This window comes from Tyto alba, unplaced genomic scaffold, assembly GCF_018691265.1.
Source record: "Tyto alba isolate M040663 unplaced genomic scaffold, T.alba_DEE_v4.0 Super-Scaffold_14, whole genome shotgun sequence".
Taxonomy (NCBI): domain Eukaryota; kingdom Metazoa; phylum Chordata; class Aves; order Strigiformes; family Tytonidae; genus Tyto; species Tyto alba.
In genome coordinates this window covers 21,336,089-21,362,890 of record NW_024881276.1, presented here as the reverse complement: position 1 = coordinate 21,362,890, position 26,802 = coordinate 21,336,089, and the positions used below count along the sequence as shown (strand labels likewise).

Sequence of the window (26,802 nt, the reverse complement as noted above, 5' to 3'; positions counted from 1 at the left end):
CTAGCTTTTTTAACAGCCCTATAACTTAATTGGTAATTTCATTTGACTTCAGAGAATTTACATCCCACTGAAACGTAAGATGCTGTAGTGATCCTAACTGGCAGACCATTGTACATCAAGGAGGTAGAAATCCACATAACAGTTAACCTAAGTACAGGCCTGTACTATGCATATCCCTTGGCTACAGAATAAATTTAACCAGCTAATTTTAACAGAGGAGCGTACAGGCAACTCTTGCTTGGTACCACTGGTTGCCCCACTTACATTCCTTGCCTTTATCTAAAACTTCATCAGCAAGTTCCCATGTGAATGTCCTTTTTATTTGACAGTATAAATGATGAATAGAGTTGTTCTGCTTGTAAGAAAATCCTATAAGAGCTCAAATGACCAAAATGGGGTAACTTTCCACAGATGGGCTCTGTGTAGCATGCTGTGCCTGGCTGGAGACCTATTCAATCCCACACAGCTCAGGATTCCCAGCATCTGAAGGGATATAAGATTATTGATACTATCATCTTTTTCTTTATAGTCTTAGCTCCAATAAATAGCATTTTAAGAGATACTTTACAAAGTCTGACTGCCTTTCTAAACTGGACTTGTAACAAGCCAGCACCTTCTACTGCAACAAAGATGATGGATGTTTCTTTCCTCTGAGGAGCTTGAAAGTGGTATTGGTGTGAGGGGGAAAATTTTAGAGGAAAGATTCCGTTCTGTAGTAAATTTAAATGATCTTGAATATTTAGGAAGGTATTTAGGAAGTCACTTTTTAAGTAGCTGTCTGTTAATAGTGATGGAGATGCCCAATCTATTGGATCATAGAATCATAGAATGATTTGAAGGGACCTTAAAGATCACCTCGTTCCAACCCCCCTGCCATGGGCAGGGACACATTCCACCAGACCAGGTTGCTCAAAGCCCCGTCCAGCCTGGCCTTGAACCCTTCCAGGGAGGGGGCAGCCACAGCTTCTCTGGGAAGCCTGTGCCAGAACCACCACCCTCACATGAAATAATTTCTTCCTCATGTCTAACCTAAATCTGCCCTCTTTCACTTTAAAAGCATTACCCCTTGTCCTATCCCTACACTCCCTGATAAAGTGCCCCTCCCCACCTTTCCTGTAGCCCCCTTTAAGCACTGGAAGGCTGCTATCAGGTCTCCCCGGAGCCTTCTCTTCTCCAGGCTGAACAACCCCAACTCTCTCAGCCTGTCCTCACAGGGGAGGTGCTCCAGCCTCTTGATCATCTCCATGGCCCTAATCTGGATCCGCTTGAGCAGATCCATGTCCTTCTTATACTGGGGGCCCCAGAGCTGAACTCATTACTCCAGGTGGGCGTTTCACAAGAGTGGAGTAGAGGGGCAGAATCCCTTCCCTCAACCTGCTGGCCACACTTCTCTTGATGCAGCCCAGGACACAGTTGGGTTTCTGGGCTGCAAGCACACATTGGCAGCTCATATTCAGTTTTCCATACACCAATACCCCCAAGTCCTTCCCTGCAGGGCTGCTCTCAATCCACTCACTTGACCCATGTGCAGGACATTGCATTTGGCCTTGTTGAACTTCATGAGTTTTTCACAGGCTCACCTCTCAAGCCTGTCAAGGCCACTCTGGATGGTGTCCCTTCCCTCCAGGATCTCGACTGCACCACACAGCTTGGCGTCATCGATGAATTTGCCGAGGGTGCACTCAGTCCCACTGTTCACATCTCTGACAAAGATGTTAAACAGCACTGGTCCCAATACTGACCCCTGAGAAACACCACTCATCACTGCTCTACAGTTGGACATAGAGCCATTGACCATAACTCTCTTGAGTGTGACCATCCAGCCAATTCTTTATCCACCAAGTGGTCTATCCATCAAATCCATGTCTTCCCAATTCAGAGGCAGAGATGTCGTGTGGGACAGAGTCAGATGCTTTGCACAAGTCCAGGTAGATGACATCAGTTGCTCTTCCTTTATCCACTAACGCTGTAACCCCAATCATAGAAGGCCACCAAATTTGTCAGGCATGATTTGCCCTTTGTGAAGCCATGTTTGGTGTCACCAGTCACCCCCTTATATTCCATGTGTCCTAAAACAGTTTGCAGGAGGATCCGCTCCATGATCTTGTTGGGCACAGAGGGAAGACTGACAGGGCTGTAGTTCCCTGGGTCTTCCTTTTTTCCCTTTCTAAAAATGGGGGTTATGCAAATAATGCAAACATTTGTCTACATTTCAATGCCTTTGTCTCTCCTCTTCCAGCAACATGCAGTCTAACTCTAGCAGTATTCTATGTCATAAATAAATTTCTTTACATGAAATCAGCATTATCATTATTAGGAAAAAAATTACCATAAATTTGGGGCTAGCAAATGTATTAATCGTAGTATTATTTTATGGGTTATAAAGTGAAGTTCTGCAGAAAAAAATTATTATCATTTTTGTTTATTTTTTTAACCATAAATCTGAAGCCAGCCAGTAGATACTTTGTTTTACTGGTATTTCATGTGATAAAATTTCATTATAACAAATGACTTCTAGAGATTTAGTAGGAAGATACAGACCTGGATGACATCATCATTATAGTGAAATCTGTACAAGATCTAGAACAAAGAGACAAAATATAAATGCCGAAAAAACAATTACAGTGAAGAAAACACCATAATAAGTAATTTTCTTAGTATGTCAGATTCACTTGCCTATGGGAAGAGATTTTGTAGTAGAGAGAATATAAGAAATTCAGTGCTAACTTAGCTGACAGTTGGTGATCAAAGCATTAAGTGTGAGAAGATCCAGTTGAGTCAAGAGAAGAGGAAAATAGTATCCAAGATCCATCTGAGTCAAGAGGAGAGGAAAATAATATCCAGCAACAAAACACATTTTCCTAAAGATTAGCAGTTGTTGTGTTAAGAGTAAAAGGTCAGATGTTCTTTAATGTGATACAGCTGTGAACTTCAGTGTAAGACACTTTGAACAAAAGAGTAAAGGATGATGGGAATACTGTCTCAAGTGAAATACATTTCGTCAGGAGTGTTAACATACAGAAATTTTTCTGACTCAAAACAAAATTTGGGGAGAAAATTGGGAAAAGAGATAGATTTGGACACTGAAATAATTTAAAAGTGAGTATAGCACACTTGCATTATAGGCTTTGCACCAGAAACTTAACTTGAAATCAGTACTGAAGTGTATATTGCATCTTGAGATGAAGTGGCATGACCACAAATTGAGAATTCTCATGAGAGATATGTCTTTAAAGGGGGGTATAAGCGTTTATACTTACTGTAAGCTAATTTTCCTAAATTAAGGAAGCAGTAAAATTTTGAAGAAATACTGAATTTCGTGTATCATCTTCTGTGAAAATGGGTGTTGCTTGACTTTAGTAACACAGTACATACTGATGTGATTTTCATCTTTTCAGGGTCTTACCTTTTTTTCAGGGTGTGTCATTTCAGTCTTAAAAAAATGAGTGAGTGTCTGACTATTGTATATTCTGTTTCATTTATCTCATTTAACATAGGAATAGAATAGGATAAAATGTCATACAGAGAGACTGTTGCACATCTTGGCTCATTTCTTGTCATCAGTTCTACTTAGAGTTTATCAAATTAGAAGAAAGCATAATCCAGTTACCTTACTGAGTATAAGGCAAGTTTCTTCCTGACTGTCATACATAATTAGACTATTCCAAAGCACTTCATTTGATTTCTTTTTTATGACTGTCTTATCTATTCTATTGGCAATTTTGTATGGTAAGAATCACTGTTACTGGGTTATTAAATCAAGCTACTGTCTGGAATCTCTCCAGCAAGTATCAGAGTAAATGGTAGAAAGTATATATTAAAATAATTCTTTTCTTTTTTTTTTTTTTTTGTTCTGAAACTCCAAAATGGGAAACTCATTTTTTTTTCCCCAGAGAACAAAAAATTAAACTGTTGAGAGCAATGATTTGAAAAAAAACTCCTTAAAGGTAAAAGGTTTTAGAAATGCTGAATATTGTATTGAAAACCATCTTCTTTAGAAGTCTTATTGTTTCTTCTGCCTTTAATATTTGCGTTTTTTCTAGAGAATAAACAGCATCACAGTTGAAAATTCTATCACACAAAAGCTTTCTCTCACTGTAGCAGCACAAACTCATTCATTTCATGACAATCAGCCAGTTCAAGGAGATCATATCCTCATCCCAGATGACTTTTCTCAGAGACTAAAAAAAAATGCATCCACTACCCACACTGCTTGCAAATGCTTCCTACTGAAAATGAAAGCTGTTGGTATCGTCACTTTCAAAAGAAATATGAAAGAGCAGCAATCTCAATTTGCATACTTTTTCAATAAAAAAGTGAACTTTTTTTTAAAAAAAAACATGGAGTAATAATAACTTGTGAATCTAGAAATTGGACAAGAAGAAACAGATGATTGGGAGTGGCCTTAATATGTTCCAGTTTTTTTCAGGTGATCACAGATCCTCTGGAAACAATCCTGTCTATAAAAGGATATATTGCCTCCTTTTATTCTCTGAAAGGAAGGAAAGCAAAGATGTCTCTTCAAAGGAAAAAGTGAAGCAGTCCTTTGACAAAAGATTGTTTGACATAACAATACAGCACATTAGTGTGTTAGTATGTAAAATGTTGGATTTTTCATCTTCTGTCTCAAGGTCTTTGAAAAAGAAAAGAAAGTCAAGATACCCTTTTGAAAGAAGATGAAAAGGGTGAAAGAGATCTACCTTTTCATGACAGAACTGACTGTTCAAACATAGGATTATCTAGATTTTTCAAACTATTCTTAAGTCTGTATACTGTTAATACTGAAATCCCCAAATCCCATTACTAGCTCTGGTAGAACTGAGTATTGTGTTGGCAGCTGATTTTTACAGTAACATTTCTCAGCATAAGCTGTTTAAAAATAAAGCTATTGTAAGAGTGAATTGCCCATTGGCATAACAGTAGTAGTAATAGTAAAACTACTACTAATAATGATGTTCAAGGGAAATTAATCTATATGGAGAGATTCAAGCATACCTGTTTCTGGTTTTCTTCCATGGATTTTTGACTGTCTATAGCCTTAAATACATAGCAAAGAATTCATGAATCTCAAAAACACTCTTAGAGCTCACTCAGTTCTTTCAGCATGTGTTAAAAAAAAATCTGAAAGCTGTATAGATTTTTTGCCTAGGACTATTTTATTTATAGTGACAACAGTCATGGAGATTAAAGAACGGTTACATAATCCAGAAGACGCCTGCAAAGGTGGAAGATACACAGTTGCAGGGAAATATCTCTGTTCTTCCAAAAAAGAAAGTGTAGGAAGTAAAGGAGAAGCAGTCGCAGGACTCTGGTACTGGAGGTCACTTGGAACAGTGAAGCCATCAGCTTCTGTGCAAGCTCTGAAACCATTTCTCTTCATCCTTCAAGTGCCCTTCTCATGGGCTGCTGCTGCTGTGGCGGCAGCAGTTCCTTCCTCAAGGCCAAGACAGGACTCGTCTGTTTCTTCTGTGTGCTGCTAACACGGCCGAGCCTTTCTTTGACTCACTGATGCACTGGAGGCAGTGCTGCTTCCCTCATGCTGCTCTGGCCACATGTCTTTCTCCTCCCCTTGCACCACTCTGGTGCTGCTTTGGCCATTCCATAGGGAGACTATATCAGCAAACCCCGCCAAAACCTGGTGAGCTCAGCTGGGCTGGCTCACCTCATAGCCAGGTGGGCAGCAGAGACGATGCAAGTGGGGACTCAAGAGAGAGAATGGGGGAACAGGATCTGCCCTTTTGCTGGCAGCATGTTTTATTTGTCTCGCCCAACCATATTGTTACTGGGACTGAGGACAGTAAGAAAGTGGTGACCATGAGGCCATATCCCCTTTTGCATTCATGCTGTAGGCAAATTCATTTACAAATTTGAGTTCAGAATGGTGAAATTGACCTCTGTCATTTTATCACTAAGTCTCTGAGGTTGCTTTGCCATAGACTTCTCTTTCCATGTATTTATAAAAACAGATTGAAGAAAATACCTCACTTCTACTAAATGAGATTATTACAGAGGTTTGGCTTCACTTCTGCACCAAAGCAGTGAATCGTTTAAGAAAGGTGTAAGGTTTTTGTCTCCCTGTGTCTTGATAATTGAATAATAAGCAAATTCAGGAGGAGCAAAATTTAGGTGCCCCTGGTGTATACGGGCAGTAGAAGAAGTCATTCTTCTTATTAAGGCATTATAACCCCGTTTTGCATTGGCCCATTCTCCTCATTGTCAGGACAAACAGAAGAAAGAAAATAGTTTCCTATACAGTTAAAGTTCACACAAATAGAAAAGGTATTGACTGTTTCAAGCTAGGATTAAAGAGAATGTGAAAAAACTCCAACTCCACTCAAAATAACAATGTTAATCAGATAAAGCCATATAATTTGAAAATTACAAAATCTGCCAGTTCTCAAAGAAATGTTAAGACAAATGCAGTACTTCTAAACAGAATTTATGGAATCAGCGACCCTGAGAAAGTAATTTACTAAAATGAAGATGAGACTTTGGTTCACTTAGAGAAAGCTCCTATCTTTCAGGTGTAGTTTCTTGATTCCTATACAGAAAGTCTAAATGTTACAGCAAATTTCTTACTTGTTTTACTTTTTAAAGAGCCTAAGTGTTGCTTTCTTGCACTTAAATCACCAGCAGAGGGAGCTTTACTATTACGCTTAGTAAAAAACTCAGCTTTAAGCTTTACTCAGTATTTTTTATCTACAATCTGAAAAATTATGAGACCATTGGGCTTTTTTTAAGGTGTGAATTCATGACATCTTAATATGGAATAATTTAAAAGGAGCAGAAAGGGCAAACCCTTTCACAGAAAGAACATTTCCATACGTACTGTTACAGTATTTTATTATGGTTCCTTTGAAATTGGAATGTTCAATGTAAGTTAGTAGGTGTCCTATGGTAGTAATATGGAATCTGGTCTGTCCTCTGCTTTTTCTTTTCCTGACAGTAGTGAAGGATTAGTTTGAGAGAATGGTAACATAATTTCTTTTTAATATTTCTCCAGCTTGTGGCTGCTTTGAGAATTTGGTTGCACTATATAAACTACTTCTGCAGTACTGAAACTTTGATATTTCAGTTACCCTGTTTCATTGACACAAAGAAGTTCTCAAAAAGCAGATTCTTTGTCGATTCTTGTTCCACACATTCTGCTGTGGATGCCCACTCCTATATTGCTTTTGAAAACTGTGTGAGATTTTGGAGTTGATGGTGTTGTCCCATAAGTGGGATCGTTCACCCGGTGTGCAATATGCCAATATACACACAGAGCAGAGGTATTTTATTTATTTCATGTTTGCACAAAGATGGGTGCTAGGTGGTAATTCCACAAAGCAAGCGCGCTGCACACAGACAAGATACATATTTATACACTTAAAACTACATGAATACATGTTTGTTGTAATGACCAGTGGTTAGTTTCTTACTACTTTTTTCCTCATTGGTTAACAACATACTTCATCTCGATTTAAAGTTACAGTGTCTTTTTATTATTCTGCACAAACTCAAAGGGCGAGGGAGGACAAGTCTTTCTGGTCTTAAATTGAATCAGTGGTCACAATCTCCCCTTGCCATCTTTACCTTTCCCCCAGTTACCATAGATTTTTGCCGACTTTACGCTTCTTTGACATTTACTCAACTTCCAACACCTTCTGGGCAGGATGTTCTCTTTACCAATCTTTCAGTTCCTCCTCAAGGGCATAGTCTTCAGTAAGGCCTGCATTGTTTACACAAAGTAATCAGGCTTACATAGTAAAGCCATGACTCCCTGTCCTCCTTAGAAGGTTTAAATGTAGTATGTCTAATTCTAAATTAAATAGTGTCAGTATAACTTAGGCGCTTATCCAAACATATTATTTTACATAGGTAACGTTTATCTATGTGGCAGGGGCAGGCATGTTCTGTACCATGTTCATAACAATGATGTAGTGATATATTGCTCCCAAGTCTCAGTTCTTTCTGCTTGATGTAGAATATTTTTTGTCCTTCCCAATCTTTCCCAGGTTGTCATAACAATTTTTCAGGTACTTTAAGTAGTACTTCTCCATCTTTTCCTTTGTTCCCTGCATGCAGAAGAAAATGGAGCAGGGAATAAAATTCTAGGAAAACTTGTCCTTTTCCCCAAAAATGTTAGTCTTTGAATTTCCATTTTAAAGCATGACCTCATCAAGATTTCCAAGCTTCACAGTCTTCCCCTGTTGTGATGGAGTGCCAGGGTTGGACACACCAAGAATCTTTATTGCTTTGGAGAAGCTCTTATTCTTTTTCCTGGCACAGCAAGTCCATTAAATGGACAAAATACAAATGTGGAAAGATTATTATTCTGTCACAAGATAACACAATTATAGTGTTCTCTGTATTTAATTCTGGGCTGATTTGGTAGCTGAACAGAATACTGAAACCTATTCTGTTATTGTTCCAGTCTCTTCTTACACACAAATTAGGACTGGTTTAAAGAGGTCTAGTCTATTAAATTTAATGTCATACAGTGTACCTGCAGGTAACCAGAAATTAAGATAAGACTAATGTACTTGAAAATGCACATATATGTAAACGTTGTAATCTTGAATTAATTGCAATATGTAAACTCCCATAAATTTTTTGTTGGCTGATATTTTGTGTACATATGATCAGTGGATTATTCTGAAGTTATGTTAAAAAATGTATTGCATATTGAACCATTCAAAATTATTTTCTCTACATATTTTAGTGCTTCATTTCCTGTTTCTTATTTTGTTATTACTTGAGAAACGTAATTGATTAGTTGATACGTTTTTTAACTGATAAAACATTGCTTTTTTGATACTGATGTCATTTGATTTCCATTTGTCTAACAGAAAGCAGGCTATAATATATCTATCTCAGCATATTTGTTGTTAACTTTGTCTGTACATTTTCAGAGACAGATGTATATACTTTTGGACTTGGACAATATGGGCAGCTGGGACATGGTACTTTTATTTTTGAAACTTCAGTACCAAAGTCTGTAAAACACTTGAGGAAGCATAAAATATGTAACATTACGTGTGGGGAAAATCATACTGCTGTAATAGCAGGTATGTAAGTGAAAAATTCTGAAATGCACTTCCAGCTACTCTCTGTGATACTGTAAAAGCTTTACTTATAAAATGAGCAGTAGAAGAAGATACATGCAAACTTGCTAGTTCTAAAGGTTAAGTGAGCAAGTGAGAAAGACAGATTTGCGATATTAGGAATTTCTGTTTCATAGCCATACCATGCACAGCTCTGTACCTAGTATATCCTGGGGAATTATAACCTCGTAATTGTGCCTTGCTAACGAGTATTCTTGCTTAGAAGCCTTTATTTCTATGCAATTTCTATCTTATTATTTTGTTGGTGGTTTGGGTTTGTTTTTTTTTTTTTTTTTACAAACTGTCTAGGCTAACTCTCATGTCAGTACTTTGCCTGAAAATACATATATTTTTTGATCATATTAATCTGTTGAAAATCCAAAAATAATTGTTCAGGCTTTGCTTTTGGAAGAGAAATACTCCTTACTTACATGATCTCTTACTTTGTAATGGTTTTGTCTTGGTTTTATATTGAATCTTTTAATAACATCTTTTTTCCACATACAGAGAATGGCCTCATGTTTACTTTTGGAGATGGGCGACACGGCAAATTAGGCCTTGGAGAAGAGAATTTTACAAATCAGTTTGATCCCGCTCTGTGTTATAACTTCTTGAGGTTCACAGTCCTTTTGGTAAAACTTTTGTTCATGCTTCTCAGACATCAAAATATTTCTCTTTTTATGAAACACATTATTAGCGAGAGTTGAAATCTCATTATAGAACTATTTCTTTCTATAACATTTAATTAGTAGACAACACAAATTGAAAGAAAAAGAAAATGATACTTGCTTACCATACTTTTCATGTAGTTTAGAATGTATTTGGCTTGGACTACACATACAGGCTGCTTTTTAGGGTTTTATTCAGTAGTGTTATGCTATAGTGCTTTGATCTATAGAGCTGTGGTAGCCTATAAAATTAAGTATTTGTTGTTCTTAAGTTGTTGGCAGTAGGGGGAAAAGAATATCTGTTCTGAAAATACCACAGTGTCATCTTCTTAATTTTGATGATTTGTACAGTGGGATAGTTTAAAGCCTTAAGAAAATTTGAGGAATTGCTTTTTTGAATCCAGATGTGATGAGAAGGCAGAAATACTCTTTTCTCTTAAGGGCATTTTTTTCATCAATTTCTTGAGATGTTTTAGAAATAAATGTCAGAATTTCCAACATCAAAAATGAAAACATGACTCAGGATTGAGCAAAATTTGGGACAAAAGTCTGTTGATCACTTCTGTTTGTTTACTGGACTTAGAGCAGAACTTAAGGAGGTTTTACCAGAAGTGGTAAGGGGTTTAAAATTTTTAAAAAGTGAAAAATCTGATCTTTATGTAATTATACCTTGTCTATTGGAGGGTGTAGGGCTTGCTTTACATTTTGTAGATTTTGTGATAAATATCTAGGTTTGTATCACTGAAGCTATCAGTATTGTCCACATTTGACTTGCATCAAAATCATTATCTCAAATCTCTTGAAAATCAGTGGAAATTGCTTTTTTCCATATCAGTAATTTGATAGTCCTATCCTGTGTTCTGTTCAATGCAAATATATTGTATTTAAGTAAGAAGAAATGAACATAGATCACTAGTCATTAATAAATTGAAGTACTTTTATCTTGCTAACATCATTAGCAGCTAAATTTGTAGCAGTTTAATATCTCTTACTTTTATTATGTTTTTCTTATAATCTAAGCCCCTAGAGATGGTTGTAAGAAAATTAGATACTTGTATTGATACACACAAATTAAATAATCAGACCTTTTTTTGGTGCTGTAGGTTGCTTGTGGTGGTTGTCACATGCTAGTTTTTGCTGCTCCAAGACCTAAAGGATCTGAAGCAGTACTCCTGGAAGATATATATGAGAGCCATTTGACTGCTACTATCTCTAAAATGAGTGGAGACTCAGCACTAACAAACACCTTTCAGCTAACATCAGCACGAATGCGACGTCGAGAGAGGGTAAATTCAGAGCTGTTTAGAGTTGTCATACTTCTTTTAGGAAAGCTAAAATCACAGCATATACCCAGCAGATAAATATATCTCCTTAAAATACATGTTTAATTTTAATGTATAAAAAGAGGAGTGAATACCTACTCTGGTCCCAAAATTGATGCAGGTAGAAGATAGGTATTGGTCAGTTTTACTTGATTATTTCTATGAAAAAGACTCAAATTCATTTTCTGTTTTTTTTAAAATTCTAAAATGTACAGCCTGTTCCTTTGCATTTTTAAAAATATCTTAGAAATATTTAAAAAAAAAGAACAAGAACCTGATTCTTTTTATTTTTCCCTGAGAGTCCTTGCGTATATTAAACAAATTACTAGTTTATAAAATATCATAGGAGAAAGTTTCACAATCAGCTTAAAATGGTCCTAAGATCCTGTAGCTGCTTAAAATAGTAGTTTCTTCTCCTTTATCTCGACTACACATTACATGTGATTTCCTTGAATGGCACAACGAGTTGGATCATTTTACTTACCTGTCTGAAAGCTAACTCTATCACAAAACCACATTTATTTTCTGAAAATATGTTGTTATTGTGGATTAAATACCTCAGTGTTATTTGAGAGACTAGTATGTTCATTTTAAATAAAAATCAAAGTTATTTTTCTCCTTTGTCTGTATTTTAAGACTGCTTGATATTTTGGTGTGGAAATGACCTAAGATATCCCACTATATACCTCTCCACTTTTTAGGACTACAAATAATTAAAATATTAAAGAAATTTTGTTTTTGCTTTGTATAAGAAGTTACAACACTATATCATCAACTGAAAGAAAATAGCACTGTTAAGTATGACACATTGCTTACATTTTATTGTATTCTTATTCTTATTTTTTTTTTAAATTTGCTAAAGGAAAAGTCACCAGAACAGTTTATTCGAATGGCACGAACTTTGCCTCCCCTGGGAGAAGGCTTCTTAAAATCTTCACTGCCTGTGACTAGCAACACTAGCCCACTCTATTTTTCTGCAACAAGTCTTCCTAAAGCTAAACCTATGAAGGATAGAGAGCATGAAAAAGGTGAAGTGTTCCCACATCTTGTTGCTGTTTTCTAATAATTGTGTAGTTTGGCTCTCATCATTTATAAACAAATGCTTAGTTTGAACATGAAAGTTCAGTCTTACCTCAAGAGGGTCTGGCAGCATAGAGACATGAAAGTTGAGAAATGCATACAAGAAACTGCCTCACACTGTTCATGTTTGGAAAACATCCTTAAAGATTTAGAGGAGCACTGAGTGAAAGAAAAACAACTTCTAAGTTGTACCTATTGTTCCTCAAGCCTGTAGAAATAGGACTTCACAAAAATACCATCATGTTAGTGACCACTTTCCCCTTTTTCACAAAAAAAAGAAAAAGAATTACAGGAAAAAAAAATTATTAGGAACAATCTTAAAGATACATGAAGACCTACAAGAGACCTTGGATAAGAAAAGAGGTTCTGCTAATTCTTACAAGATCTTTATTCTTCACTTGGAAATGCAAAAGTACTCTTTACTCTCTGTAATCTAAGATAATAAGGATTTGCAATATTCTAGCTAATGCAAAAGCCAGGATAACAATGACACTGATACAGCGCTGGACTTTGCATAGATTCTCTAGAGCAGTTCTGGACTTCACCAGGGTTCCTGGGCATGTGTGATTTCCTGGGAAGAGCAATGCTGAAGAGTGCAGAATGCAGTTATTCCATGTAAAAGTTAGCTCAGAGTTATTGAACAATCAAATCCAATTTGAAAGTTATTAATTCAGTTAGAATTAAGATGATAATTTGTAAAGCTGCCAGCACGTCCATTAGCATTTCTGGTTCCAGGAAAGCAATACAGTGAAATTTGAATTGCCTTTAGAGTCTTCCGAGGCCTAAAACCTTAGGTTTTGTGCCATATGAAACTGGTCATATACTTGATGAAGTGGAGGTGCACCTGAAAATGATGTAGGTACATTTTTATGATGCTGCATTGGAGTTAAACTGACTGCCTCTCCATCCATTACACAGATAATGTGCAATGTAGGTAATACGACTGCAGGTGACTTAGTCTAATTGGTACACTATTATTAAAGAGATTATCCAAAAGAAGCTTTGTTTTGTGTAATATCTATGCTTTGAAAGTCTGCAAAAATGGTCAGAGATCTACAGTGAACTGAGGCCAGATTGCTGAACTACCTATAATGTAATACTGACAAAAAGGAGGTGGAAGTGTTTTTGTTGCGTCTTAGACTTGGGGAATGAGGAATCTCAGGACTTCAGTCCTATGTCAGTAAAATAGAAATAATCTCCATTTTACAAGAGTGTCATGTTCTGTTTGCTATGTATTGCTTGTTGCTATGGTATTTGTTTACTTCCCCCTATTTTACCTTGAAGAAAAGGATCATCAAAAAGATAAACCTGGTGAAGGCTCTGCAGAAGATTCAGATAATGAAAATAGTGACAGAAACCTTGGAGATACAACTGACATCCTAAATATGGTAATAAATTCCACTAATGAATATGTGATTCAATCTTTTTATGCAGGGGAAGAATGAAGAGGCTACGTCATCTTTCAAATTCTAGTACAGAACACCTGGCTAGCCCAGAATGTCATATGTGGCACCAAGAAGTACTGACATAATGTTAAATGCACGTGCATTTCATGTCATCATTGTCTAATGCTAAAGTTTGTTTTCATTTTCCAAGTAATGTTGTAATATGAGATTGAAGCAGTCCAAGTAGTGCAGTCCCTTCCCGTGCTTTAGCTCTGGATATCATAAAGAAAAGAAGGACACTGTATACCACGTGGTGATCTCTGTCTCTGACCTTCCTCTTCTCGATAATTTCCAAGAGAGAATTGCAGGAAATGAAGCAGAGAGCTGTCTTTTCCTGTTCTGAGAAGAGCTTTCTTAGTACAGGTGAATCATATTAAAGGGAAGACCAAAATACAGACATTTTGATTATTTAGTGATCCTCAAGCCTGTTCCTACATATTTCTTTTATTTAAAAAATATGTTCACCTCATCACTTGTACACCTTTCCAAAACATTTTGTTCTCTCAGCAGATAGGGTATGTCCTGGCCTTAACACAGTGCACTGGAAAGAGTACTGGGTTTTGTCCTTTTTTTAACTTCAGTGGAATGGAAACAAATGAGCAACAGTGGATTCGCCTCAGATTATGTTGTCAGTTATGCTTGAGAGATTGCACATTTTACAGGAATTATGTGTTTGTACTTAACAGTACTTAGTGATTTAACAATCTGTTTGTGCATACCATTTATTTAACAGTTATAAAACTTTATTTTCATTTTCAAGAAAAAAAATTTTCAGCTGTGATGCACAACGTGGCCTTCATTAATTTACTGAGGCATTATTTATAACATACTACACACTGTATGTGCTAGTCTTCCTTCTCCTTTTTGTTTTTGTACCCATCATGAGTAATTTTTTAAATGTTTATCAGAGTGAAACAGTAAGTCTTAAAAAAGTCTGTCAAGGAGACTTGTCAAAATACCAAAAAAAGTCATTGCTCTTCTTGAATCTGATTGAAAATAATCTGTTACAGCATAGTTGTTTCAATTTTTCTAAACTGTAACAACATTCATCTTATTGAGAGGTGTGACAAGAGGAGGAAAAACCTTTAGTATCATATTGATGATACAGATTCTTGGGAGTCAGAAACCAGAACTGTCCATGCTCACTGCGTTGAAAAAGGATATGGTGGTTAAAACATAAGCAGTTAACAAACAGCAGTAGAGAACGTTATCTTGTCATTTGGAGTGTATGGGAAGGGATGACCAAAATCTCATTATACTTGCCCACCTAGTAGTATTCTACAATGCCTTGCCTTTTATTATTTTGCTTTATGTTGAAGAGATAAAAGCATTAGATTCCAATGAAAATTTCTGCTATGTAATGTTTCTTTGAACATGTGCTTTCAAGGCTGTGGTATCAAACTGGATGTTAAGTTGAATTTTGTGATGGTAAGGGCATAACGTGTTATATTGGTAGCCACAACTTCATGGTGAGTGGAAGGTGGATCTAAAATGTGCTTGTGGGCTGTAAGAGAGGGCATGTAACTCTCGGTCTCTATAAACAGTGTAGGTGTTGACATCTAAGCTGGTTACCACTCTCTCTTTATTAGCAATATTTGAGGGAGTGGAAGTGAAATAGGCAAGTTGAGTGATCGGACAGATTTGTCTCAACCTTACTGTTCAATAATATTAGAATGTTCATATAATAGCTCTGATTAGTAGAACTGGGCTTTGATGCCACTTTCCCTAATAGTTATATTTATTTTTTTAATAGAGATCTTATTTTTTGCAGACACATGCAATGAAATTGAATCCCAGTGACCAGTCCTTAAAACTATCACCACTCCAAAAACAAAAGGTATGATGTTTAAAAGATCTATAATTCTTGTATTATCCTTGTACGTATTGTTTTGCTTTGAGATTTGAAAAAGCTAGGCAAATTTCATAGGTCTCCTCTTGATAATTTTCTGAATATCTATGAGGTAAAATTCTAAGAAGCTGACTGAAGCAGGCACATAGAACTCATATTCAACACAGTTTAAGATGAGATTATATAATACTTCTCCAGTTTAAGGAGCAAGAGGCTATCATATATCCTTTATAACTTAAGCTGATAACATATTTCTACTGGTTTGTTGATATTAAAACATTTTAATTGACTTTTGCGATACAGTGTAAGTAAAGATTTTATTTACAGATATTCACCATAGAGTGTATTTAAAGGATCAATAATAGAGGGTTTAATTATTGAATGAAAATACTATTATATTATGTTTCTATTTCACTCCTAAAGTGATCACAGCATTTCAGCGTTTTGGTACATTTAATTATAATTTTATTTTATATTTATAAAATTATTCTGCAGAACTTGTTAAATAAGTGTAAATTTTAAAGCAGAAAGACAACAGATATTCAAACTTATTAGAAAGAGCATAACAGTGAGTGCATCAGAAGATTTCCCAAGGGGAAGGATGGAGGAAGGTATAAGAGAACTGTGGTTCTTTCCTTCTAATTGCACAGCTTCACGCATTGCGTGTGCTTTAGCTTATGGGACATGATACAGGCTGCACAGTTCTTACAGCATTCAATCTGAGTGCTTGGATAGTGAAAAAGGCGTAGTAGCACATTTACCATCAACAGAATGTTATATTCTTCTAATATGTGCACTTTTAAATTCATTTCATATTAAATACTCTACCTCTTATGATATCTCTTAGTCCTCTCACACAAATTGTTTCTTTTCTTTTTCAGATATTTTTGTAATCTTTTTCTTTTGCTGCCATTTGTCCTTAATGCTTTCTTTATTTCTTTTTAATTTTCTGCTTCTCATTTGGAATAGAAGAACAATAAAAATGTGAAACTGAAAAGAGATGGTAAGGGTGGGCTGAAAAACAAGGATTCTGATTTCATGAAAGAGGGCTCAAAATTAGACTTCGGGTCTTTACAAAAGCAGTCTTCACTTTCAGAATCACCAGGACAAGATTTAGGAAAAAGTAGTGACTTTATAGGAAAGCCTGTGGCCAAAAAAAATACAGTCAAAGGTAAATCTGAGCATACACAATGTGTTAGTATGTTGAAAAGTGGTATTCAGCAAATTACTAAGAACAAACACAAGTTAGTGAAAAGGGGAAAAGAATGTGTGGAAAATACTGAATTTGTCAGAGGGAGTGTAATTTATAATCTTCCCACTGAAAAACAAGTTCTGACTGAAAAAACAAAGTCTTCCAATAAAAAGTCAAAAGCTGTTAAATCTAAACAATCCCTTGAAATAGATGTACTTCCTTCTGCATCTAAGGATTGGCCCCAGAGTGATTCATTAGTTGAACAAAAATACAGTCCTGTTAAAAAGCAAGGAAGCCAACAAGCAATAGAAAGTCAAAACAAAATGAAGGATATTGTTGAAAATTCTGATAAATGTGTAAGAATATTCGTCAGAGAAGAAAATAGTGAAGACCAGAGAGGGCTTAAAAAAAAGGATCAATTTTTGAAACAAATAGCTGCAACTATGTCATCATTTTCAACTGAGGAAAGTAGTAATGATCTCCCAAAATATGTACTTAAGAGTAGGGAAAAAGAAGACAACTACTATGAAGGCAGAGAGGTCCAGAAGGCAGTGAAAACAGTAGAAGTGAAAGGTTTGGACTTAGAAAAAGAACACAGTGATATTGAGGAGATGCAAGCTACAAACAGTGAGAAAGAATATGTAGAAGAGACTGGTATAAAAAGCCTGAATGAAGAAGAAACAAACTCTGAAGCTAAATCTGATGAAGATGGGCAGTTAGAAGTTAAGAATGAGGAGGAATCTAATCAGGAGAGTGAAGGCAGTGAAAAGGGTGAAAGTGAAAAAGAAAATCTAGACGAAACAGTTGACAGTGAAGGTGAACTAGGGGAGGAAGAAGAGAGTGAGGTTAAAAAAGATAGAGATGAAGTTTCAGTAGAAAGAAATGATGATGAAGAGGAAGAAGATAATGAGGAAGAAAATGAAAGAGAGGAATCACAGGCTGAAAGAGACAATGAGAATGAGGGTGCAGAAGAGATTGAAGAGATTAATCGGAAAGATAGCAAAGAGCAAGGAGATGAGGAAGGCAGGTTGTTGGAGGAAGAAGAAATGCTGAGTGAAGAAGAGGATGTGGAGGAGGACTATGCAAAAGAGGAATACACTGAAAAAGAAAAGAAGGGACAAGTTAAAAGTGAGGGAAGAGATGAGAGTGAGGAAGGAGGTGAAGATAGAGAGGGGGAGGAAGAAAAAGAGGTAGAGGCAGAAGAGGAAGGAGAAGATGAAAAGGAAAATGAAGAAGAAACCAAAGAAATGGAGAATGAAAAAGACAGAGAGGGTGAAGAGGAGGAGTTAGAAGAATCACTGGCAGAAAGGGAAGAAGAACAGGTATCCGAAGAAGAACAGGAAGAGGAGGATGCAAATAGGAGGGTTAAGGATGGGGGGGAGGATGGAGAGGAAGAAACAGAAGAGGAGGAGAATGAAGTTGAAGGGGAAAGAGAAGATGAGGAAGAGGAAGGAGCAGAGGCAGAAGGGGAGGAGGGGGAAGAAGATGAAAACAAGGAAGAAGAGGAGTGGGAAAATGAAGGAGAGGAAGGAGAAAAAGAAGAAGATGAAGAAGAGGGAGAAGGGGTGGAAGAAGATGAGGTAGCAGCGGAGGAAGAAGAAGAGGGAGAAGGAGTGGAAGAAGATGAGGGAGCAGGGGAAGAAGAAGAAGAGAGAGAAGGAGTAGAAGAAGATGAGGGAGCAGGGGAGGAAGAAGAAGAGGGAGAAGGAGTGGAAGAAGATGAGGGAGCAGGGGAAGAAGAAGAGAGAGAAGGAGTGGAAGAAGATGAGGGAGCAGGGGAGGAAGAAGAAGAGGGAGTTGAAGATGAGGGAGAAGAGGGAGTGGAGGCAGAGGAGGAAGAGGGAGAAGAGGAAAAGGGAGGAGAGGAAGAAGACAGGGAAGAGGGAGAAGAAGGGGAAGAGGGAGAGGAGGAACAAGGAGGAGGAGAGGAAGAAGGCGATGTGGGAGAGGAGGAAGAAGGAGGTGAAGAAGAAAAAGCAAAAGGTAAAAGAAAAAATTATAGTAATCAGCTTCCACAAAAGGAAAGCAAAACCAGGAAGCTGGAGAAGACACAAAGTACTACTTTACCAAACAGCTCTAAACAAAAAATGAAATCCAAACAGCATGTAGCAAATGGTTTACATAATTCAGAACTATTTTGGAACAATGTACTACCTCATTATTTAACACTAAAGTAGCATAGTCTACTGGAGATGCATTTTAAGCCTATTCAGCGAACTTTGAAACTATGGCAGATTGATTTTTATTACTTAAAAAAAATTTAATATTGTCAAAATACATTATTATGCATACACTTTAAGTGCCAATTTACTGAAAAATACTGAAGAAAAGATTTAGATTTGAGAGGCTTTTATTACAGAAATCATATAAATTGTTGATACAGTCATTTACACAATCATCTTCATCACATATGACACAGATTTTAAAAAATAATTGCTGAGGAAGCAAAATGTGTTTGCCACATTTAAATTATAATGCCATGCTCATAACATGAATTATACATTGTAACAGTGTAATCTTCTTTGCCTTTGAATCAGATTTCTTAAGATAATACATCCATTTTAGTTGCAGGATAGATTATTTGTTAATGTGCCTTATATGAAAGAAGAACCAATAAATTATCAAAGGTACATAGTTTTAAGTTTTGGTATCACTCCATATTCATTCTCCCTACTTTTTTTCTGTTCATATATTGGTAAAATATTTGAGTACTCTGCATTAATTAAAGAAAGGACAAGTTGCCAAATTTACATGGGTTGGTAGATGGGAGGTATATGGAAATGCAGGCCTGGGTAAATGGTGGCCTGGGCTTTTTCAGAGGCCTTAATGTTGTTTTTTTATTTTGGTGTGAGGACACAATTATGTACAAAAAGACAAACACAAATCTCAGAATCTGGCCTAGATTACATTAGAGTCAGAATGCATCTGTTTAGGGATAATTTTTGACTATCACATTTGGTGATTAGATATAATTAAGAATTTGAAAATATTTATTATTTATAAATCTTCATAATTATTTACTTGTTTATACTGTGCAATACAGAAAAGATTATGTATCTGCCTACAGAAGACTACACTACATTAGTCATCCAACTCTTAGGTTCTCAAGGAGGGGAATATATTTTGATGTGGTGAGAAGTGTACATATGTTTTCAGGATCAGAGCCCAAGCTTCTCCTTATCGGAGATTTGTGTTTTTCCCTCCTAAAAATCACATCTGTGATCTCCAAAGAGAGCACAATGTAATAAACCAAGAAGCCAGATGTACTAGTAGAGAAAGTGGCATGAAAGTCTGATTTCTTTTTTGAAAAATACAAAGTATGTTAATACTTCTGGAGTTCCCTTAAAATACACAAGTAAATCTTGCAAATTATTGTTGTAAAGTATTGCATTGCTGTCTGGACAATTAGTGGTCAAACTGGCAAAAGTAGGGATAGGGACTCATCATACAACATTATTACTTAAATACCGTGCTAATGGGTGGTCTGGGAAATTTTTGTAAAGAGATCTCAGTATTGGTATTATTTAGAAAAATAGGTATTTAAATCCAATTTGAAAATGAGGACAGGAGAAGAAAGGATCAAAATGAGTAAGTGTAATTCAATAAAAGTGTTAATGGAATCAATACTTCTGTTGAGATTATGAAACATTCTTAATGTTGTTTTGTAAGATACTGGCATTAAACTATCTTTGACACAGTGTCTCCAGAATTTATTTTCTAAAAAGGCTGTAGTAGATTAATAGTTTGCCAGTAGATTCGAGTCCAGTTCCATCCTTCCTACCTCAGTCACCCGTTCCATATACCCCTTCCTTGCTTATGAAGGTAAGATTGCTTTCAGTCCTGTGCTGTGCCTAACTGTAACAAAAAGTTAGTCCAGTGACTGTATTTTGTCCCTGTGAAATTTGTCTCAAGCTTTGGGATTTTCTGCGATACACTGTCTTGACATCAGCATGTATAAGTCTTTGGAAAATGGTAAGTATCCTCATATTCTGATAGAGTCGAATATTTTAACAGTTAAATGCACTTCCTGAGAAAACAGCTCTCTAACAATGGAGTCCTCGGTTATTTCACAGAAGGGCTATGTTATCACTGAGCTGCTGTGAAAATATTTGCTTTTGAAACTAAGTAGAGCTAAGCTGTGTTATTTTATTTTTCTTAGGAAAGATTAGGATGTTACTGTGACTAAACTTAGAGTAATATTGAAAAGTATCTTTATAGGCCTAAAACCATGTTTCTTGGATATGACATCTACTTACTTGTGATTCTAAAACTCAGCTTTGGAAGAAACTCAGCTGCGAAAAAAATCTGTTATTTCTTGTGAAAAGTATTTGCTAGACTGAGGGAGAAAATAGTGAGAGCACTTTGAAGCAAGTGATTTCCAATTCCACGCAGGAATGGCTCTTCATTTACTGTTTGGCTGTAGCTTTTAATCTAAATCCGTAGCCAAGTGGGGGACCATTTGTTGTTCCTCTCCTAACATGGGCTGATAGCATAAAGCTTCCCAGGAGAGTAAAGAAATCCAAGTTACAGTCATCTCCTTTTCTTTGTTTTGTCTGGATGAAAATTCATTGAATTGAGAACTGATTTTATATTTTTTTGTGGATCATTCCTGTGGTAGGGGAAAAGCAGAGCATTACTCCAGCACTTCTTAAGGGTTTTCCACAGAATTGTTACATAAATTGTACACTGTGCCAACGTTTCTGGGCTTTGGGGGGACTTTGGAACTCCATTAGCATAATGAGTGGAATTTTGTTTAGTTTGACTCTTATTGGTTTATAAAGTTTGGTACTTGTGGTTTTGTGGAAATTCAGTATGTCCTTGGTATTTATTATGGGATACAGAAAGATTTATTTGATGTACTTAAACAACATGGCAGAAGTACTCCTGAACTAGTTTTTAGTACAGAGAAAAAATTCCACAGTAGAGAGAGAAAACAATAGAAAATTGCTTAGACCAAAGGTCTATCTAGTCCAATATCTTTTTTCTACCAGTGGCAACTGGTGGATGCCTGGCAAAAAATACAAGAATAGATCAAACATGTAGTGTTACTTCTCCTGTGTAATCATTCAGTATACCACATGTATTCAGTATATTCAATAATGTGTGGTTCGGCAGATGTATCTATTATATTTAATAGCCATTTTTCTTCCATGAATTTCTTTCAATCAATTTTTAACCTATTAGGCATCCAGTACATGTTTTGGCAGACAATTCTTGGATCACTTTACAGGCTGTTGGAAGAAGTAACTCTTTTTTTTGTCTCGAATCTGTATTTTGGTACCTTCATTTGATGTCTCTGTATTCTTGTACTAGAAAAAGCATTTATTCCCTCATGATTGTCATGCAGAAAAACTGTTCAATTATGTGGCCTAAATCAAATCAATATTGAAGTGGTTTATTGATCTATTAATAGCAGTTAATCATCAATCAGCCAACTACCCATTCAAGATCAAGAGTGGCAATACAGCAAGTAACAACACTAGACATCCATAAAATGTTAATAAGCACCTGCAAATTTCTAAGCGTCCTTCTTCAGCTAATCTCAGAAGTTTTAATCCCCCTGCACACTCTCACATACATGTTCACAGAATTATATATGTACATACTGCCTTTTACACCAGGCATGATTTACAAGCACATATCCCATTTTTGGGGGGTGGACTGCAAGTTGCTCTTGCCCCATAGCTGCTGTTAGAGATGAGGATGCTCTAGATTACTTTTGAATATGCTGTAGCACAACTCTTCTGTTATGTCTGCAAAATTTCAGCAGGTAAATTTTTCCATTATATCTGAAAACATCAAACTATTAATTTGGATAATAATTTTCTTTGCATAATTGATGCTAAATAGCAAAAATCTTTTTCTCTAAACTACAGAAAATGTCTGGTTTTCATTAACACTTTTTTGTCCCGGTGTCTTATCTGGATAGGTACATGGTTATTCTTTAGAATGGGGCCTTTAGGAATCATGCAGAAAAGGGCATTTAGTTTTTGTTTCCATTGCTTTTAGCTTTTTTCCCTAGCTTTTCTTAACTTTAGCCATCTTTTAAGATAAATTTTAGCTTACTTTCTCCAAAGATGACACTATCTTGTAGATCTTACACCTCAGAATAGCAAACAGTCTTTTTATTAATTGAATTTCTGGTTTGAATCTAGTCATTTAACAAAAGTATTGTTAAATAAAGCATAGCATCTTTTTTAGCGCAATCTGAGTTTTTTCTTAGTGCATATAGGCTGTATTTATGAACTGTGAACTCACCTAAACTTCTGTGTATTGTCTTTAATTTTATGATGAGTATAATGGGAAGCATAATCAAGCTTAGAAATAACAGGATCTTCAGACAGAAGAATGTTGTCAGACCTGTAAAAAGGCAAAAAATGGGCAAAGTAAATGCAAAAGGGCAAATTCTCAACTCATTTCTAAATGTGCAATTCAAATAAATGACAGCGTTTAGTACTGTGGCATTCTATGAACAAGTGAGCAAATACTTCGCTTGCACAAATGGCAAACCTATAGTTTTGTCCTCAGTGAAGTTATGAGCATGTTCATGATCTGAAATCACTCACTGAGTTGTAATATTTTCATAATGGAGAGAGATGTTAGCTTCTGCATATTGAAAGGATTTTGGAGAGATAGCTTTGGCATCAGAATATTGCACTGCAGAGAGGTACAGAGGCTTTATTTTTCTATTGCCAAAAGAAGAAGAAAGTACACTTAATCGCTGGCCTTTTTAAGGATTTGTGATAGTGCCTATTGCTTCTTTGCTTGGCAACCTCATGCTATAATAATTTATACAAATATTAATCCCTTTATCTCAAAACATCATAGTTATGAAAATATGTATTATCAGGGCCCTGAAATATCAAGTGTAAAGATATTTACCATCCTGGCTTTTATAAATGTCCCAGTGTTGAAAAATCAGACATCACTCTTTTTCTGTCTGAGGTGGGTTGCAGGGCAGTTTCCTGGAATGTCCCAGGTTCAACATTACAGGTTTAGCGCTTTATAATTTCTCATGAATACCCCACCTTTCACACAGATTTGCATTTGTGGCTTGTGTGAAATGTAAATTTATGGTTTAATATTGAGAGTAAGAGAGAGCTAAACAAAGGTAGCTCTAAGCAGAATTTTATATTAAATAAAGCCTGTATCTGCACCTGTACCTGTATGGATACAGATCACTACTATTGAAGAGTAATATTTTCCACTCCCTGTGTACCAGTGATAATACAAGAGCCTGTGCTTCAGGGATTTCATTCTGGGAGGTCATTCATTCAACTGGGAGGTCAACAATAATGACCAATCTAATACAAGTTTGGGATTGTGAGCTACCCTGGCAGAGGCTGGTTTTCTTACAGGAAGTTTAAAATACTTTCATTCTATCCAGCATCTAGCCAAGGCACAAAATGACTCTCATAATTAGAAACACAGCAGCAGAACTGCTGCAAAATTTAATCTCTTTTACTAAGCGCTTCATTGTCATCTCTGAGTAGAAAAAGTACAAAGCAAACCTGAATGTGTCCTGTATCAAGAGTACAGAAAGATGTTAAGCTGTGCTTTAAAGCTGGCCTTCAGTAGCTGGTGTAGACCTTTCACAAGTGCCAGCATGATGCGAACAATTCCTTGGGGAAGCTGGTGGGACTTCTGTGTTACTAAGTTTTGTGTGCCTTGAAAAATCTGCCCATACAAGATGAGAATGGGTTTAAAGATTATTGATGGTTGTACAGAAGTGGCCACCTTCACATCAGAGTATTTTCAAATGGGGCATCTCCCCTGAGAGACCCAGTCTTGCAAGCTGTAGAGATTTTGGCAGTGACTCACTGGGCATCCCTTTCAGGAATGTATGGAGAACAGACCAGAGAATCTTGAAGAACCTTCCTGCGTGCTGTGGTGTTATTGGTGAAAATTTGCTTTTGCCCGTAATTTTTTTCCAAGCATTGAATAATAATCAGCATAATTAAGGCAGGATTTCAGTGAAAAGCACGTGATTTTGGAGAGACATGCAGTACTCTAAGCTATGTGGCATAATAAAAGCAAAAAGCAGTGACTGTCCTCATTCACTTGCAAATAAGTGGGAGCTGCATGACAAACTCCAGACCCTAGAACTTTTTTTCTATAAGAATCTGGAAAAAATGCACAAACTGAATCCAAGTGTGGGCGAATATTCCCAAGTTAGTTTTTCTGTGTGTCTGTTAGCATTAAGAATTCATTTTATGTAGCATAATATCTTCCAGAGACACACTAAGTTTTTGAGATAACGTCAACATATTATGATTTGAAGTTGCTCATTATATTTCATCTGTTTTGCTTAAGTACCCAGGACTTATTTTGGTATGCTATTTCCAAGTGACTGAATATTAAAGGGTATTTATGTCACTATGTAAAATAGCTCATGAGATTATACTTGAAGTAAACAGTCTCCAATTTGTTTTATGATTCTTCACAAAACACCTTAAAAATTCTTTCTAGTTTTAGAGAGTGTTTTTTTTTTTTTTCCTTTTCACCCTGGAAATTGATATTATTTATTTGTTCTTCAAAGAAAGCAACCTGTTTGGAGAAACTAAGAGTACTGTATATGGAAGCTGTAGTACATGTGAGCTATTTCAGATGTGGGTTTATCTTGGGGAATAAATAATAAAAATTTGCTCTGAATTGCTGGAGAAAAAGAATCCTTTAGATAACTATTTAAATTGATTCTGTAGTGAATAGTCAAAATCTAAAACAAACCTGGAAGTACAAATACTGTCTTTTTTAGAATGTAGTTTTGCATTAAAATTTTATACATTGGTAAGTGGTTATTTTTACTCAAAAAAGAATGCAGAGATGTATCTTTCTTCAGATATACCTACAGCAGCAAGCTGGCAACCCACAGAATAATTACACCAAAGCCAACCAAAACAATCTTTTAAGATAATGACATCAAAAAAGGCCTGTCTACTACTGTGTAATAAATGTCAATGTACTAACTCAGAATGACACCTAAAGTCTTAGTTATTAAATGTAATCAGATTAATTCTCTTGGTGCAAAATATATGCAGTGACAGCCTGTGACGAAAGGGCACAGATCAGTGTAAAGTTGTAAGTCCTTGTGTTTGGATTTTAGTAAATAAAACATATTGCGTAGCAGAAGAAGACTTAGGAAAACAACAGTGAAAAATTAGTCTGCTCAATCAGTTTCTAACATTATTTACAGCTATACATTCACTGTTTTATTCCATTTTTCTCAAAGTGACACTGTCCTGTTGGAGGATGCAACTGAAGTATCACAAATACTATTGTAGTAGTTAGTCTAACATTATTTACAGCTATATAGTCACTGTTTTATTCCATTTTTTTCAGAGTGACACTGTCCTGTTGGAGAATGCAACTGAAGTATCACAAATACTATTGTAGTAGTTAAGTCATCACATATTCAGGGTAACCAGTGTATCACTATTTGGGCATCTACTGCTTCAAAACATTTTCTTCCGTCATATTTACAAGAAGTCATAACTATCTTCAAAGTTCAATCTTTGCTTGACATGTAGCAATGGAAACTCATGCCTGACATAAAAATGGTTTCCAATTGTTTCACTGTTCTCACAGTGTACCTGAAATTATGAGCTCAGCATTGCATTAGTATTCCAGGATACTTGCGTGACAGAAGCATTAAGGGACACTTATAACTATGAGGTAATCAATGTCAAGTGCTCCTGACATAGAGTTGTACAATTAGGAAACCAGTGTAACCTAGTGAAAGTACAAATGTTAACTTTTAGACAAGTTATGGTGACAGGCTCCTCTTTTTACCGAAAATTCTTTTAAGTGTATTCAGCTGAACTTTTCTGGTTTTCTCCATGACAATACATAAGGAAAGACTAGTTTGGCTTGTTGACTGCCTTACTGGTTCTAACTGAACGAATAAGCTGTTAAATCTCTCATTTGAATACTTTCATTTGAGTACTTACGTCTCTGAATTTTGTCAGTCATCAAACTGGACAGCTTTCTTTAGTAATCATTAAAGTGAAAGATACTTCTCTAAGGTTTAGAGTAGCTGAGCTAATAATTTTTCTGTATTAATAGCTACAAAATGAAAGCCCAATCCAAATTCCTGATAACAAATGGCTAGCGCTATGTGAATTTTAAGATGTTAAGCTTTCGCTGTAACTGATAAGTAAAAA

The 26,802-nt window shown here is 36.1% G+C and overlaps 1 protein-coding gene across 3 annotated transcripts in view; it reads left to right on the top strand.

The window, feature by feature from the left end:
• The window catches only part of RPGR (retinitis pigmentosa GTPase regulator), a 52,947-nt gene extending 32,229 nt beyond the window's left edge, over window positions 1–20,718 (top strand). For 2 of the 3 annotated variants that reach the window (XM_042788679.1, XM_042788677.1), the window contains 7 exons: window positions 8,895–9,050; window positions 9,594–9,718; window positions 10,858–11,040; window positions 11,939–12,104; window positions 13,441–13,544; window positions 15,373–15,438; window positions 16,420–20,718. In XM_042788679.1, the coding sequence (XP_042644613.1) occupies window positions 8,895–9,050; window positions 9,594–9,718; window positions 10,858–11,040; window positions 11,939–12,104; window positions 13,441–13,544; window positions 15,373–15,438; window positions 16,420–18,819 (3,200 nt within the window). In that variant the 3' untranslated portion in view covers window positions 18,820–20,718. The remainder of the gene's footprint in view (window positions 1–8,894; window positions 9,051–9,593; window positions 9,719–10,857; window positions 11,041–11,938; window positions 12,105–13,440; window positions 13,545–15,372; window positions 15,439–16,419) is intronic. The other variant, XM_042788678.1, reaches the window with a different exon arrangement.
• Window positions 20,719–26,802: the final 6,084 nt, after the last annotated feature.